Source organism: Dermochelys coriacea, chromosome 6 (assembly GCF_009764565.3).
Source record: "Dermochelys coriacea isolate rDerCor1 chromosome 6, rDerCor1.pri.v4, whole genome shotgun sequence".
Lineage (NCBI taxonomy): Eukaryota > Metazoa > Chordata > Testudines > Dermochelyidae > Dermochelys > Dermochelys coriacea.
In genome coordinates, this window is record NC_050073.1 from 66,021,440 (window position 1) to 66,038,091 (window position 16,652).

At 43.4% G+C, this 16,652-nt stretch overlaps 1 protein-coding gene across 12 annotated transcripts in view; it reads left to right on the plus strand.

Annotated features, from left to right (window-relative positions):
- RPAP1 (RNA polymerase II associated protein 1) overlaps positions 1-16,652 on the plus strand; it is a 53,256-nt gene that overhangs the window by 12,451 nt on the left and 24,153 nt on the right. For 4 of the 12 annotated variants that reach the window (XM_043515686.1, XM_043515688.1, XM_038404650.2 and 1 more), the window contains exons 6-11: positions 26-211; positions 3,520-3,717; positions 9,257-9,372; positions 9,871-9,969; positions 10,413-10,514; positions 13,820-13,987. In XM_043515686.1, coding sequence (XP_043371621.1) covers positions 26-211; positions 3,520-3,717; positions 9,257-9,372; positions 9,871-9,969; positions 10,413-10,514; positions 13,820-13,987 — 869 coding nt within the window. The remainder of the gene's footprint in view (positions 1-25; positions 212-3,519; positions 3,718-9,256; positions 9,373-9,870; positions 9,970-10,412; positions 10,515-13,819; positions 13,988-16,652) is intronic. The other 8 variants (XM_043515681.1, XM_043515685.1, XM_043515682.1 and 5 more) reach the window with 5 other exon arrangements.

A 16,652-nucleotide genomic window follows, 5' to 3' on the forward strand; every position in this document is an offset into this window, starting at 1 on the left:
ACTCACTAATGATTTCTGTGGCTAGATCTTCTAGGCAAACCTGATGATGGTGTGAGCACTCAGCGACCTCATATCATAACCGGAGAGGGTCTTGGAAGCTTGGAGAGTGAGCGGGAAGCTCTGGCTATCCATGAGGAGAACCTACAGAAGTTGCACTCCATGACCCAGGCAGAGATCCTACAGGAGCAGAGGAGGCTGCTGGTTCAGCTGGGTATGAACACCAGTATCCTGCACATGAACACCTTGCTACTTATTCCAGGCTGGAGGAGGGTGAAGAAGATGTAGAGTGTACTGGATAGGCCACAAAGGGATGGAGTAAAGCAGTTGCAGCCAGAATCTTGGGGGCACCCTTAATTCAGAGAGCTGCACTGTCCGAACCCCTGAGATGAAATGAGTCTTTATTTCTGTCGCTTTTAACAAGACTAATATAAAAGGAAACCTTTCTTTCTGCACTGTGGAACTCGCTCCCACAGAGTATTAGTGAGGCAGAAGACTTAATACATTTCAAAAAGCATTTCACATTTTTTGGGGAATAAAAATACCTGTAGTATCTACGTTTATGCCAAGCAGGGTAAAATTACCCAGACTTTCAGTCCTCTGGCTTCAGGGAATGAAACTGGTCAGATCTGTGGGTTGAATTTTATGCCCCCAAAATAGTGAATTGTTATGAAGAATGGCTCACCTGAAGGCAAATCCTAAGCCCAGGCTCCTGACTGAGTATGTGGCCCGATGCTGGGCAGACACAAAGGAGTGGAGGAAAAGAATCCTCCCCTCCAGTCTCAGGCTGCATAGGGACACTGCGAGGGCTATTGCAGCCCAGTAGCTAGGTTAGCATCTGTGTCCTTGTTGTGGAGGAGATCATAAAGCTTCATGCCCAGCCGCATTGTATAGCCCCTTCAGATTGTAGGGATCTTTGCAGCAGGACTATATTGATTCTATCACCACAGAGACTATGCTGAGGCAGAGCATGATTTTGACCACTGTCTCTATATTGCCATAATCAGTGTCTCCGGAATAATATTTATACATATAACTCTAGAATGATTAAAAAAACCTCTTTTTCCTTTTTCTGTGCAGTGAAGTACAGGAAAGCACAACTCTACTTGCATTAATAGAAATAATGAGTGTTTTAAGACTGTCAGCCCTGACGCAGAATGTTTGATACAGTGGGATCCCTCGCTGAGGGAGGCTTAGTTTGAATTGTGGGATGTGAGAGAGAGAGAGACATGGACAGGCTATGGCAAACAGGGGCATAGGGTAGCTTGTTGTGTCTCGATTTCATCTGTTCCTTTCTATAAACTGATTTCAAAACACGGAGTACATTTACCAGAGTGAAATTTCCACAAGCCAGTGTTAATCTAACAGTATAACCCCCTACAGGGTTACAGAGAATTTCCTAATACCTTGTGCCTCCTCTCTCTGAGTAGTAATCAGTGTGATTGTTGTTGTCTCTAATAACATTTCACTTCTGTTACCGTCTATTGGAGGATCTCTGTGCACTTGATAAACACTTAATGAACTGAATCTCACCATGCTGCTACAAGGGATGTAATTTTCACTGTCCCCACTTGACAGATGTGGAATCTCTCACACAGAGAGGTTATGTGTCTGGCACAAGATTATATGAGGTCAGTGGCAGAGCTGGGGGTAAAACTCAGATCACCTGACTCTGACATGTGTTTTAATCACAAGAATATTCTCTCCCCTCCAAACACCTTCACCTTCCAAGCACCCTTTCCCCTCAAATCATGAAGAGAGCTGCCAGTGTTTATATGTGGTATATATTGACTTTAATAAGGCTTTTAATACTGTCTTGCATGACCTTCTCATAAACAAACTAGGGAAATACAACCTAGATGGAGCTACTATAAGGTCGTTGCATAACTGTTTGGAAAACTGTTCCCAGAGAGTAGTTATCAGTAGTTCACAATCAAGCTGGAAGGGCATATCAAGAGGGGCCCCACAGGGATCAATCTTGGGTCAGATTCTGTTCAATATCCTCATCAATGATTTAGATAATGGCATAGAGCATACACTTATAAAGTGTGTGGACAATACCAAGCTGGAAGGGGTTGCAAGTGCTTTGGAGGATAGGATTAAAACTCAAAATGATCTTGAGAAATGGTCTGAAGTAAATAGGATGAAATTCAATAAGGACAAATGGAAAATACTCCACTTAGGAAGGAACAGTCAGTTGCACACGTACAAAATGGAAAATGGCTGCCTAGGAAGGAGTACTTCAGAAGTGGATCTGGGAGTTATAGTGGATCACAAGGTAAATATGAGTCAATAGTGTAACACTGTTGCAAAAAACAAAACAAAAAAAATGGGGGGGCAAACATCATTCTGGGATGTATTAGCAGGGGTGTTGTAAGCAAGACATGAGAAGTAATTCTGCTTTACTCTGCACTGAGTAGGCTTCAACCTGAGTGTTATGTCCCGTCCTGGGTGCCACATTTCAGGAAAGATGTGAACAAATTGGAGAAAGTCCAGAGAAGAAGAGCAAAAACGATTATAGGTCTAGAAAACATGACCTATGAGGGAAGATTGAAAAAATTGGATTTGTTTAGTGTGGAGAAGAGAAAACTGAGAATGGACATAACAGTTTTCAAGTACATAAAAGGTTGTTGCAAGGAGGAGGGAGAAAAATTGTTCTCCTTAACCGCTGAGGGTAGGACAAGAAGCAATGGGCTTAAATGGCAGCAGGGCGGTTTAGGATGGACATTAAGAAAAAATTCTCAGTTGTCAAGGTAGTTAAGCACTGGAATAAATTGCCTAGGGATGTTGTGGAATCTCCGTTCATTGGAGATTTTTAAGAGCAGGTTAGACAAACACCTGTCAGGGATGGTCTAGACAAAACTTAGTCTTGCCATGAGTACAGGGGACTGGACTAGATGACTTCTCGAGGCCCCTTTCATTCCTATGATTCTCTGGATATGAAGTCCATGTCTGATACTAGGGATGATGATCCAGTTCAGATAAAGAGAACTCCCCTCAACTTGTACCCAGAACTTGAACTGAAACTTTGTTGTGTGAATGTGAATAATTTTTACTATGTTCTGTGTTTCCTATTCATGTGGAACTCAGATTGATGTCAATGAGAAGTCCATATATAGGGAGAGCAGAATGTCAGAACTGAGATTACCAGATGGATCTGAGAGCAGAGTTTTCTCCATAATGAATAGCGTGACCTGTATGTGCCTTTTTTTTTTTTTTTTTTGTAATACAGGGAGAAATTACTTTGTTTATATTTGTGAACTGGGAGAATTAATAGAATTTTGGGTCTTTTCCCTGCCTTGAAAGACGTTTATCAGATTGGTCCTTCCTGTCATTTTAACAACCAGTTGTCCCCACCTTACAGGATCAAGAGGTCCTAAAGCAGTAAGTGCCTTAGAGAGGATCTCCAAGAGCATTTGGGACTGGAGTAAAAAAAGACTAAAGCATAAATAGTAGGAGCTGGACCAAGATGCATTTTGATGACTCAATTTCACTATTCTATTTGTCTGTCATTGCTTTCAGATCCCAGCTTAGTTGCTTTCTTAAAGTCACGACGTGGTGTTGATGAAGGCCAGGAGAGATGGGAGAAGCTTGGACCTCCAGAACCTGGGACTGAATCCCAGCAGGGTGCAAAGGAGACTGTGAAGGATTTCTCTGTAGGGGGGTCAGGCATGGAGGAGTCTGTGCGGACTGAAAAAGATACAAGAATGGAAATCACAGGTGACAAAACTTGTGCTTGGTGGCATGCTAGACCTAATTCTGTGGCAAGATTGTCTGTTTTCTAAATCATTCCAATGCTGAATTCTGCCGAACCTTTGGTCAGAAGTTTTTGAATAAATCAAATTTTGAGTCAAAGTGGAACAACAACACTTAATTTTAATTTGAGCTCTGTGCATTGTAAGGGTGTTTTTTTTTTTAATACAATGCAGCCTGTAAATGGAAAGAACCCATTAATCTCTATAACTCATTCAGAGATGAATTGGGAGGAAATGCGTTTTATAGGGTGAGCCTCATTGATCTTCTGAGCAGGGAAAGGAAAGGAAAGGACAGGACAGTGTGTGGCAAAAAGAAACAGAGAGGCAGCTGCTGCTGGAATAGCTTTCTTTAAATGGCACTGCAACTTCACAAATAGCTGCTTTATTTGGGAATGACTGATGCCCTTTGCTGCTGATTCATTTGCAGCACGGCCCAGGGATGTCAACAACCACTGTTCAGTCGCAATGAATCTGCACACCTATGGGTATTTACAGCCCTTGGGGCTCAGCTTCTGCCTTCAAGAGTTCAGCTCTCGTGGAAGGTGCTGGCCCTACTAATAAGACAAGATGTTAGTGGGAATTCTGCAGTAAATGGTCTTGGTCAGGTTGGGTGACCTACTTGGTCTTTTCTTTTCTTACTTCCCATGATCTTACTGTGTGGTTTGAATCTGAGAACCAACTGAGTGGATTTCCAGTGGATGCCTGCTTGGTGCTCACACTGGGGTGGTTGGGTTGCTCCACCATTCTTTGAGTGACAGAGTTGTACAAAGCAGCAAGGGAGCAATCGTGCTGTAGAATTGTCATTTATAGAGTGAAGTGTTCAAAGATAATCCTACTAAGTTTTCCATTGTGTTTCCTGTATTTTGCTTTACCAGGACTGGTCTTTGAAGTTCAGACAGAGAGGAGGCAAAGTGTGTATGGGAGTGGGTAGGGAAATGCCAGTTTCTTGTCAATGAATATCTTGGCTCCGGGGTCAGAAACAATCCCCTCAGTCTCTTGAGTTCCCAGTCAGGTGTCTCCTACCCTGGCTCAGCAGATATTTTGTTGTCAAATAATCAAGCATTGTTCCCTCTGAGTAGTGCTTCGGGGTGCCCTATAGTGCTCCCTGGGGTCTTATTCTCCCCAAACCCCTACTAGCAAACATCTCTTTCCCCCTGCTCTATCCCCAAGGTGGTCTACTTATTCTCCTGTCCATGAAGATGAGGGGCACCAGTCAAGGCTCAGTTTTTCTTCCTCTCTCAGAACGGGCCAGGGGGGCAGAGAGGGGGCGTGTCCTTTTCTCTTTTCAAACCCCATAGAAGGGAAACAGGGGAACCGGGGGCAGGAGTAAGTCTCCACCCTTTCCGCTCTCCCAAAAGGAGGCTAATTTCTATCCACTGTGCATAAAAGGGGCTGTGGCCTTCCAGGCTGGGAGGAAGGTGAGATACTGGGAGCTACAGTGCTGCTAGCTCAGAATAAGTGCCCACTGAACCTGGCTTCAGTCTAGTCAGAATCCTATTCCCAGCAGAGCCACAGTGCAGATCAGACGCATGGTTACTGGATTTGCTGAGACCACCAATCTGTGTGTCCTCTGCATACTTTAATGCCTATTCCTATTTCCCTTTTTTAAAAGTTAAATGAACTGATGGGTCTCAGGTGAACTGCTAGTGGTCCTCACCAAAGTACTAATGCAACTGGTGCTAATTGTCCCCTTATTTATAGTCTCAGCAGAGAGGCCAAAGAGAGAATGCACATGGAGACAGAAACACACTCTCGCTGTATGTCCTTATTGGGGCACCATGAGAGGGCACTGTGGGAAACCAGCACTGCTACTGCACCTGCTGCTGTCCCTGTCCTCTTGACAAGAAGATCTCTGTCTCCAGGAGTCTTACGTCAGCATTGAATTTGCTTAGCGAACAGGAGCACTTCTCCCTTAAGTTTCTGTTCCCAGTCCTGCTTTCCTCCCTATTGTTTTGTTTGTGCCTTTTCTTTTTCCCCATCTTGTTGCCCATTTCTTCCCCAACACTGTGTCTTTGTTGTTTACATCTCTCCCTTGCTGGTGTACCTCTCCCCAGTTTCACATTGTTCCTTTGCTGTCTCCATTTCTTGATCCTCTCTTCTGCTGTGTTCTCTGGGTCACAGTTCAGCGTGCAGGCTGCCTAATGAGATCTTTGAATTACTCCTGGATTTCAGCAGTGTGTTTTGGGGAGATAACGAAGGTGTTTACCATTTCCTTGGTGAGAGAGACGCTTGTGTGTGTGGAGGGGAAGGAAAGTTGTTTTAGCATCTATTGAAGAAAACACCTCGCCCCACAATCCTTCTGCTGTTTCTCCACAACAGTTTTCTCCCTCTCTGATTCTTTATCTCCATCAGCCTTAATATAAAGGTTATTTTTAGCTCTTCAATTCCAGAACAATGGAGTACACAAGCTTCATCTTAGTAAGTGACACTCGCTTGCCCCACTCCACACCAGGCACCAGCACAAATTAGTTGCTCAGGAGAAGTCTGTCTTTAAAGGGTGGACAGGATTGCACTGGAGCTCTTGGGAAGAGTGTGTTGGTTGGGGAGGGTGCTTTGCTCCCCCTGGAAGCCAATGTTGGAATGGGAAAAGGGGATTTTCTATGGGAGACTTCATATTTCAAGGAGGAGTGGAGCAGGAAAGCAATTTACAGAAAGAAGCAATTCTAAAAATCAGTGAGGCATTTCCAACTGCATGAGATTATGCATGCAGTGCACCATGCCCAGCAGGAGATGTAATATTAATTTTACATTAGCACTTAACATTGGGAAGCTGCCACTGCTGATGTCAAGGAGCATATTCATCATGAGTAAACTGGCAGAAATGGTAACCCTGAATCCCACAGGAGAAAGAGCAGCTCGGTTCAACAGCACTCGAGGAGGCATTCGTTTAATTCCTTCTTAATGGGAATAAAAGGCTTCAATTTCTGGTAAATTTGTCCCAAGTCCTTTGCCCATAGGCTGTACTCTCATCAGAGGAAAGAAGTGCCTACAGGCTCTGGGAAGGAGGGTGGAGAGGGAGAGGGTTGGGTTTGTAACCCTTAAAGCAATGGAAGCCCTGTAAAGTTTGGTACATATGTTGTATTTAGGCTACCAGCTTGTGTTTCTGTAAAGGGTTTTCTCAGTAATTGAACAATCTGCTGATGCCTTGGAATATGTATCTGTCTTTTCCTTTTGACAAGATTGTAATGCAAGGGCCACTAGTAACATTAATAATTCTGTTCATGGCATGATTAAATTATCCTCTTCATTTAGTGATTAATGGAGAGGGGAAAAACAACTTGTTGAATTAGAAATGTCAATAGATTTCAGTTTTCTGGTGATTTTACTTCCTTTTGTTTCACACCCACCACCCACAAACATATCACCTTCTTTCATTTCAGATGCTTTTTTTCTTTAATTAAAATGTGCACTGGGCCTTTGGCTGAAGTTCTGTGGAACAGTTTTCTGGCTGGGGTAGATAACTCTGCGCTTGGTTCCTTGCCTGATTCAATACTACACTAATCATGAGTCTGTGGCTATGTCTCAGAAATTATGAGGGCCCTTTATGAAGATTAAAGTGCTAACTGGAAACATGAGCCAGGAAAAGGTTAGGCTTCAGGCCGGGCCAGTTATCTGCAGGAAAAGGACTGATCAGGAAGAAGGATTTCTGTGTATCCATTGTTCCTTGCAAGGGTGCTTCAGTGCAGAGGATTACAGCAGTAATTTAAACATCTCCATGTCCTGCTCTAGTTTTGTTCGATCAGAAACAAGGCTGCTACTCTTCAATGCTCTCTGATCACAGACACCAGTCCTGGTCCAGGCTACCTTGAGCTAATGTTTGTGTGGTTTTCCAGGTAGAAACTGGAGATGGAAAAGACTGGTAACTAATCCATCCTCAAGCCAGTATAGGACAAATTTTACTGTATCTTTGCTAGTGTTTAGTTGGCTCCAGGTACATGTCCCAAGCACCCCTTCTCTTTGGAGATCAACTTACAGCTTAATTCATCTCTGACAAAAAGTTTTCCATGATGTTGAGCCTGAATTTCCTCTCTCTCAATTTCTTCTAGTTTAAAGCTCTGTTTATTATGCTAAATAATGGATCTTCCTCCATGGTGTTTACATCTTTCAAATACTTGTCAGCTGTTGTCGTGCTTCTCTGCTGAGTCGTGGCTCAGCCAAGCTCTCTCTCTATATTTATTTAGCTCTGTGAAGGGTGTTCGCGTTCCTCAGGATTACCTCTTCGTGGCCAGATGTGGCATTACAGTGGTTTCCCCACATGGTGCCCTCTACTGATGGTCACTCCGGTGGCCTCTCTTCCTATAACTCAGTCCTCTGGCCAGGTCATGATTTTGTCCACCCCTTAGTCAGTGCCTTCACCAGAAGGTCTTTTGGGCCCCAGCTCCAGGCTCCTGCCACCTTCCCAGGCCCTCCCACTACACCAGGTTCCAGCCCAGGGACCCTGTAACCAGCAGCCAAGGTCTGTGCACTTCCACTCTTTGCTGCTGTTTCCCTGGGCTCCTTTTTACCCTGCCTCTCTCAGCCTTTCCCTTACGCCCCTTAAGTTCCCATTACTCTGTTCCTCCACAGAACATCTCCCAGAGCTCTCTCTTCCTGGGAGTCCAAATCCTGCCCTTCTTTCAGGGTGCAGCACAAGGGCCTGCCCCACCCCAGTGGCTGCTTTATGCCTCCCCAGCAGCTTATCAGCCTTCTCTAATCAGGCTAGGATCCCAGGATCCCCACTCCACCCCGACTCTCTCCCTGCAGCCCCCTTCTGCTACAGATTTCTGCTGTTTATACTAACCAGCCTGCTCTTGCCCAGCTGGGCTTCATGATCAGTAACATAACTGGCCTCTCAGCTCACATTGACCCACTCAGGGCCTGTGGGGGATTTGCACGCCATCACAAGCTCTTTTAATCTTTTCTCAGAAGTCAATCGCTTCAGCTTCTGACTATGTAGCCAGAACTGAATACAACATTGCAGGTGTGGATGCATCAGATCTGTGCAGTGAGGGACTATTACCTTTCTGTCCTGTGACATGATGTCTCTAGGCAGCTCCATATTGCACTGACCTTTTTATTACCATAATTCACTGCAGGCTAATAATTTACTGTCCATTCTCATCTGTTTCTTTCAGCATTACTGCTTCCTAGCTTTCTGTGTGTTTATTTCAGATTATTTTCCCCCAGATGTTTTTAGTTTGCAGTTCTCAAACTTGAATCTAATTTTTTTTTCTGTCCCTAATCTCTTTGTTTGTATCCTGTCTGGTGTTCAGCTCCTTCCAAATTAGTATCGTCTGTGAATTTCATTACAGAGTTGTTTACTTCCTCTTCTAGAGCTTATGAAAGATTAAAAAAGCAGTAAATCTTTGATGTTTATGCACCAGCTATGAGTCAATTTGAAGATAGTTTTCTTGTTACTTTACATGAAAACTGCACATGAAATACTCTCAAAGCCAAATATTTGGCTATCTCTCTCTATGCCCTGGAAAGATAATGTCTCTGATGCTTTCTCTCCTTCCTCAAAGAAGTTGACCTTCCCATCAAGCCCCAGAAGGAATGGATCCACATGAACAATGTGGAGTTTGAGAAGCTAGAGTGGATAAAGGATCTGCCCCACCCACGGCAGAAGAGAACCAAAAAGGTTCGGAAAGTAGAAACTGATTTTCTCTCTTTTTGTTTGTTGGTGGGATGTGTGGTTCATGTTGGTGAAGTCTTCAGAGACTGATGTTGCTGGAAAATGAGCCTTCTCTTCTTCAAACTATAAATGATGCCAACAATGGCATCTCTCCAGATCTGTCCCTGTCCTCTCTTAGAGTGCGATGAGAATCCAGTTACCATGTTCATCCAGTACTAGCCTTTTCCATAATACTATGCAGGGTTGATGTGGAATTAGAGGGGACCAGGGATTGAGATGGGAATTTAGCATCTAGTGTCTGAGAGATCAGGGAACTTGAAGTTTGGCAACTGGAATATGTGGGGAAATAGCTCTGGAAGTTAAGAAACCAGGGCAGTGGAGATAAGTTCTAGAGAACTTGAGACTTTGTGAGCTGAGAGCTTGAAACTGTATTGAGGAAGTAAGATATAAAAGCTGGATGGAGTGGAATGAAGGGCAGTAAAATAACTTTTTTTTTTTAAATAGGGAATGCAAGCACGATTTAGTTTGAAAGGAGAATTGATTCCCCCAGATGCAGATTTACCTACTCATCTGGGCCTTCACCATCATGGAGAAGAAGCAGAAGTAAGGGAGATACCAGAATAAAGTGGAAATGGAAAGAGAGTACACTGTATTCTGATTTCCATGTTTAATTCTCAGATTCTTCGTGTCTGCATATCCTACTGATGTGCCCCTTAAAACTGCGTCAATGATCCTGTGTTGAAGTAGGACCCAAGAGAGAAATCAGAACATACTGAGTCACTACTTCCGCCCCTTAATCACATTTTAAAATGTATCTACTTGCAAAAGAATACCCCCCACACAATTGGCTTACCTATCAAGGTGAAGCCTCCCTTTAGCCAGTCTCTCAATGAAGTAGAATAGAATCTCTTTAGTCATTTGCTTAAAGCAGCACCCACAACTCTTTTGCAATGCACTTTATCCCTTGTGCTATATTTTGTAACTACTCAAAGGATCCTGTTTTATCTATCTATTTTTTTTTTCCTTTACCCTCCCCCTCTGTGTAGAGGGCTGGTTACTCCCTCCAAGAGCTCTTCCATTTGTGCCGCAGTCAGATCATTCAGCAGCGGACATTGGCATTACAGGTGCTAGGCCATGTTGTCCAGAAGGTGAGTGACTTTGTATGGAAGTTCTTCCTCCTAGTTTACACTGCTGGCAATATTGGGGCCCAGATTCTCTAATGCGATAAGTTCGCTTTGCACTGCTCAGGCAGCACAAAGTGGATGGATTCCAGCCAGAAGTCACCAGCAGAAAATTCCCCCTATGAAGGAGAACCCGTCACAGGTGTGAAGCTGGCAGAGCCAACTCCTGTATCACCTGTCCCTGCCACCTTGGCATTACAGGTGCTAGGCCATGTTGTCCAGATTTGAGGGAAGGGGTGGGAAGAGGCGGGTCAGGGGCAGCCTCACGGAAGGGGTGGGGTGGGGGTGGGGCTGGGGCAGCGGTTGGGGGGTGGGGTGGGGCAACAGTGTGGCCCTTGGGCCAATGCACTAGTCCTCATGTGGCCCTCGTCATTTGAGTTTGAGACCCCTGAGCTAGAAGAAGATGTTCAAAATTGCTGTTCTGCAGTGTCAGAGATTGCATATTTTGTGGCTCCATGCTTTCATCTGACTAGGGTTGTCAAGCGATTAAAAAAATTAAATGTGATTAATCACCCGATTAAACAATAAGAGAAGACCATTTATTTAAATATTTTTGGGTGTTTTGGACATTTTCAAATATATTGATTTCAATTACAACACAGAATAAGTGCACAGTGCTCACTTTATTTTTGATTACAAGTATTTGCACTGTAAAAAAAAAATAGTATTTTTCAGTTCACAAATACTCTAGTGCAATCTCTTTATCATGAAAGATGAACTTAAAAATGTAGAATTATGTACAAAAAAAACTGCACTCAAAAGTAAAACAAAAAATTTTAGAGCCTGCAAGTCCACTCAGTCCTACTTCTTGTTCAGCCAATCGCTCAGACAAACAAGTTTGTTTACATTTTCAGGAGATAATACTGCCCAGTTCTTGTTTACAGTGTCACTTGACAGTGAGAACATGCGTTCTCATGGCACTGTTGTAGCCGGAATCGCAAGATATTTATGTGCCAGACGCACTAAAGATTCATATGTCCCTTTATGCTTCAACCACCATTCCAGGGTACATGCGTCCATGCTGATGACGGGTTCTGCTTGTTAACCACCAGAGCAGTGCGGACCGTCGCAGGCTCATTTTCGTTATCTGAGTCAGATGCCACCAGCACAAAGTTGATTTTCTTTTTTGGTGGTTTGGGTTCTATAGTTTCTGCATCGGAGTGTTGCTCTTTTAAGACTTCTGAAAGCATGCTCCACACCTCATCCCTCTCAGATTTTGGAAGGTACTTCAGATTCTTAAATCTTGGGTTGAGTGCTGTAGCTATCCTTAGAAATCTCACATTGGTACCTTCTTTGCATTTTGTGAAATCTGCAGTGAAAGTGTTCTTAAAATGAACAACATGTGCTGGGTCATAGAGACTGTTATAACATGAAATATATGGCAGAATGCGGGTAAAACAGTGCAGGGGACAGACAATTCTCCCCCAAGGAGTTCAGTCACAAATTTAATTGACACATTATTTTTTTAACAAGCATCATCAGCATGGAAGCATGTCCTCTGGAATGGTGGCTGAAGCATAAAGGAGCATACAAATGTTTAGCATATCGGGCATGTAAATACCTTGCAATGCTGGCTACAAAAATGCCATGCAAATGCCTGTTCTCACTTTCTGGTGACACTGTAAATAAGAAGAGGGCAGCATTATCTCTTGTAAATGCAAACAAACTTGTTTATCTTAGCTATTGGCTGAACAAGAAGTAGGACTGAGTGGACTTGTAGGCTCTGATGTTTTACATTGTTTTGTTTTTGAGTGCAGTTATGTAACAAAAAAATCTACATTTGTAAGATGCACTTTCACGACAAAGAGATTGCACTTCAGTACTTGTATGAGGTGAATTGAAAAATACTATCTTTTGTTATTTTTACAGTTCAAGTATTTGTAATAAAAATAATATACACTATGATTTCAGTTACAACACAGAATACAATATATATGAAAATGTAGAAAAACATCCAAAATATTTAATACATTTCAATTGGTATTCTATTGTTTAACAGTGCAATTAAAACTGTGATTAATCACGATTAATTTTTTTGAGTTAATCGCGAGTTAACAGTGATTAATCGACAGCCTTATATCTGACATAAGCTATTTTATTACACTTCCTCTTCCGTTGGCTGAGCCAGCTCTATGACATGCTTGTTCTTATAGCAGGTGAGAATAAACCATCCTGCTCCTAAAGCAATGCACCAGCATCAGTGGCAGAATGAATTGTCTGCCTCAGTGGAAAGGAGCACAACTTCCTACCTGGCTCACAGGGAAAGTACTGCAGGGGATGTCAGCAATGAATGATGCAGAGAGGACTTAATGTGAAGAACTTTGTGGGCTGGGGTGAGGAGCAGGAGTTTGGTCCAGAATTAAAAAGTCTGATCTCTGAGGTGAGGGAAGGGGAGCCATTCACATACAGAAAACAAAAGGAAAAGAATAGAAACCAAGGGATGAAGTGTCTTTCTATTCCTGCTGTACTTGCTTTTCACTCTCCCTGCCCCACACATTGGTAGGGTTAGTGCAGAGGGACTAGACCACAGTGGGAGAGCCTTAGTTCAGTCATAGGGATAGTTTGTCATGCTTAAATAGGAAAGGAGTTGTGATCCCTCAGACTAAGTGTGAAATCTCAGCAAATGGCAGAATGGCATGAGGAACGTGGGACCGTTCCCTTCTAGTGGAGGTACAAAAGGAGTATTCTTGGGGGACTGTGGGTCATGAAGCTGCAAGCAGTCTGGTATTCATAATGTGCAAGGCCTTCCTCATGGATCCCCATGTGTTTGCAGTGTAATTGCTCATGTATGTTTATCCCGTCGGGGCATGTTGGTGACGGTCCTGTGGAGAGAGGGGGAGGTTCAAAAGAAGCCATGGCAGGTTGTTAGTTGGAAAGATTCCCAAAGTGCACAGCATTGTGGGTATCTGAACTGAATATGGCCCTACTGAATTTTTCTGCGTCGTGCATGTCCATTGGAGTCCAGGATGCCCGTTGGATTCCCTTTTTAGTTGGTTCTAAAGTCTCCTCGTGGGTAACTGCTGGGGTCATTCTGGAGTTAATCAGCTTTGGATTAAATAGTGTAAAAATGTGTAGCCACTATGTAATGTTCCAGTCTTGCCATGCAGCTCCCACTGGACAGGGTGCTCCTTCATTGTCACTGACCAAACACAGCTTTCTTAGCTGCTTTACATTTAACATAGGCAACAGCAAGTGTGGTGCATGTTAATACACACCTGGCTTTAATGGGGTGACCCTGTTGATGCTGAGGATGTGGGTGGCATTTCTTTCAGGCCAAGGCTGGGGAGTTTGCCTCCTCCCTGAAGGGTAGTGTCCTGCGCCTGCTGCTCGATGCTGGATTCCTCTTCTTGTTGCGCTTCTCCTTGGATGATACGGTGGATAATGTCATTGCGGCATCTGTCCGGGCTCTCCATGCACTGCTGGTGTCCCCTGAAGACGAGGTGAGAGAGCGGTGCTGGTTGTAATACCGATTTGGGTGTGGGAATCGGAAGGAAGGGACCTATTAAATCATTTGGATCAAGCTATATGGTGGTCAGTGTCCTGTTATTCTCCCCAGAACACTATTTTCATGCTTTGTTCAGTCTCACTGTAAGCAGTAGGGCTTCCATCACTCCTTTTCCTTGGCCCAATTACTCTAATAGAGCTCACAGTTCAGAATTTGTTCCTGCTGTTCAGACTAACTCTGCCTTGCCCTAAATTCATCTCAGGGCTGCTGAACTTCTCTCCCTTTTTTGGTGTTCATGTACACTATATTAGTTCACAGCCCCATTTTCAAGCTATATGTATTTAGTTCTTTTAATCTGACCTCTTACATCCATGGTTTCCAGCCCTTTATTGTGGTGCCTCCCTTCCAGCCAGTGGACTGACAGCTGGATGCTCTCCCCCTCATGCCTTATCCCAGCACAGTTGCCGCTCTCACTCCATTCATCTGTCCATTTTCTCTGGTTCCCTCTCCTTGGCTCTTTTGCTCTGTTTTCTTGGTCTTGTTTCTTATTCTTTCCTGCCTGTGTCCCTCTTTCACCAGAAGACTACAGGTTTGTTTTTTTTTTGAGGTGCAGATATCATTGATAGCTCTCTGAGGCAAAGACCCACATGCCTTCCTGGCTGGACTTAGCCCTGCAGAAAGAGCATGGGTGAGCCCTGCTGCCTGAATCTGCAGCCTTTTGACCAGGAGCTGCTCCCCTGGAGGACTGCAGTAGGACTGCCACTGAAGTAGGCAAGGAAAGCAGCTAGCTTTCAAGCAGTCCCCTGCAGCTTCCTCCAATCACAGGAGCATAGTCACAGTGGGGGAGGTGAGGTGAATGGAGGATCATGTAGTTTTCCCTGTTCTACTGTTCCTTTCCTAAAAAGAAAAGGAGTACTTGTGGCACCTTAGAGACTAAAAAATTTATTTGAGCATACGCTTTTGTAAGCTACAGCCAGTGTTGCATCCGATGAAGTGAGCTGTAGCTCATGAAAGCTTATGCTCAAATAAATTCGTTAGTCTCTAAGGTGCCACAAGTACTCCTTTTCTTTTTGCGAATACAGACTAACATGGCTGCTACTCTGAAACCTGTTCTTTTCCTGTACTCCATCATCCCTTGGTCTAATTATGCTCTCCTGGGTGGGCCCTGCCCCCTGCATTGGAAACAGTGCCATAAACCAATCCTTCCAGCCTCTTAATGATTTTTTCTCTGACTCCTTTTTGAATTGTCTGCATGTTTCTGGTAACTAGGTGCCCAGAGCAAAATGCAGCTGTCAAAGTGTTCTCTGCTGGAGCCATAAAGAAGGAATGTTGCTTTCTTGACTTGTGGTATGTCTTTGCATATGCAAGGCCAGAAACTCTGCCAACAATTGCACTATAAAGGCATCTGTCTGTGTTGTGATTTCTCATTTTGAACATCCTCAGTGTGTCACTCATGTTATCAGGCTTCAGAGGGTGGCTCCAGACCTACGAGGGAAGGATGGTCTTGTGTGTAGAGCTCTGGATTGGGCATCTGCCATTGTGTCCTTGGCTCTGCCACAGACACGTGATGTGATCTTTGACAAGTCTCAGAGCCTCAGTCTTCCTGTGTCAAATGGGGATAAACAATACTGCCTTGTCTCACGGGGATGTTTGGAGGCTTCATTTATTAATAATTGTCAAGCACTCTGAGATCATTAGCTGGATGATAATTTACATGTGCAAAGTACTTTTTATCCAAGGGGAATACTCCACAAATATGTCATCATTAACTTGTCTCACCTTCATCTGTGCATGACCTCACTCTTGAGGAGTACTCCAGCTTTTCCAGGTGTGCCAAGTTTCTGCCTAGTTAAGAGTCTGTTAATACTTCTGTTGTCTCTATTATAATTTCAGGGCTTTATCATTCTAGCCTAAATGTTCCCTTCATGCATAAATTAGGTCTTGCCAAAAGGAGGCAAGGGTGACTTATTTCTTATTAATTATTTGAAGACTGAAATAATCTATGTAGAGTTTATTGACTTCTAGATTTAAAACAGTGGATCCCAATTTCAGGGCTTCCAGCTGGAATCCCAGCCTTCTTTCTGAGCCCTTGACTTCATAGTTTATCCTTCATCTTGTCATCATTGCTTTTTGTGCCTAATAATAGTTCAAACTTCTATAGCACCTTTCATCCAAGATTGTTCGAGAACTTTACAAGTGTTAACTAAGCCACATGACACCCTTGTGTGGCAGGCAGCTAGTAGAATAATTGTTTTACTGATTGGCAGACCAAGTGATAAGTTTAAAGGGACTCTTGTCAAGTAGTTGAATCCTCAAATTTAGTTTTCATTTAAAAAAATAAAATAAGTTTTTTCTGCAGTTAAAAACATTCACTGGAAAACAGGTCTGGTTTGGATGAAAACATTTCTCTGAAGTGGTGGAAGCTCAAATATTTACAGCCTTGTTCTAGAGCAGGAGAACCTGAATGTGAAATGGGATAGAAACAAAAGTAAAGCTGTCTAGTCTATATGTTCATTGTCCAAGCTGAGAAAGATGCAAAAAGTAAACAAAGTTTAATATAGAGGAAAATGGATAACACTTATTTTAACATACGTTTTAACTCGAGTGCACCTCTAACTAACCCATTTGAGGTCAACAGTGAGCCAGTGGTAGAAACCAAA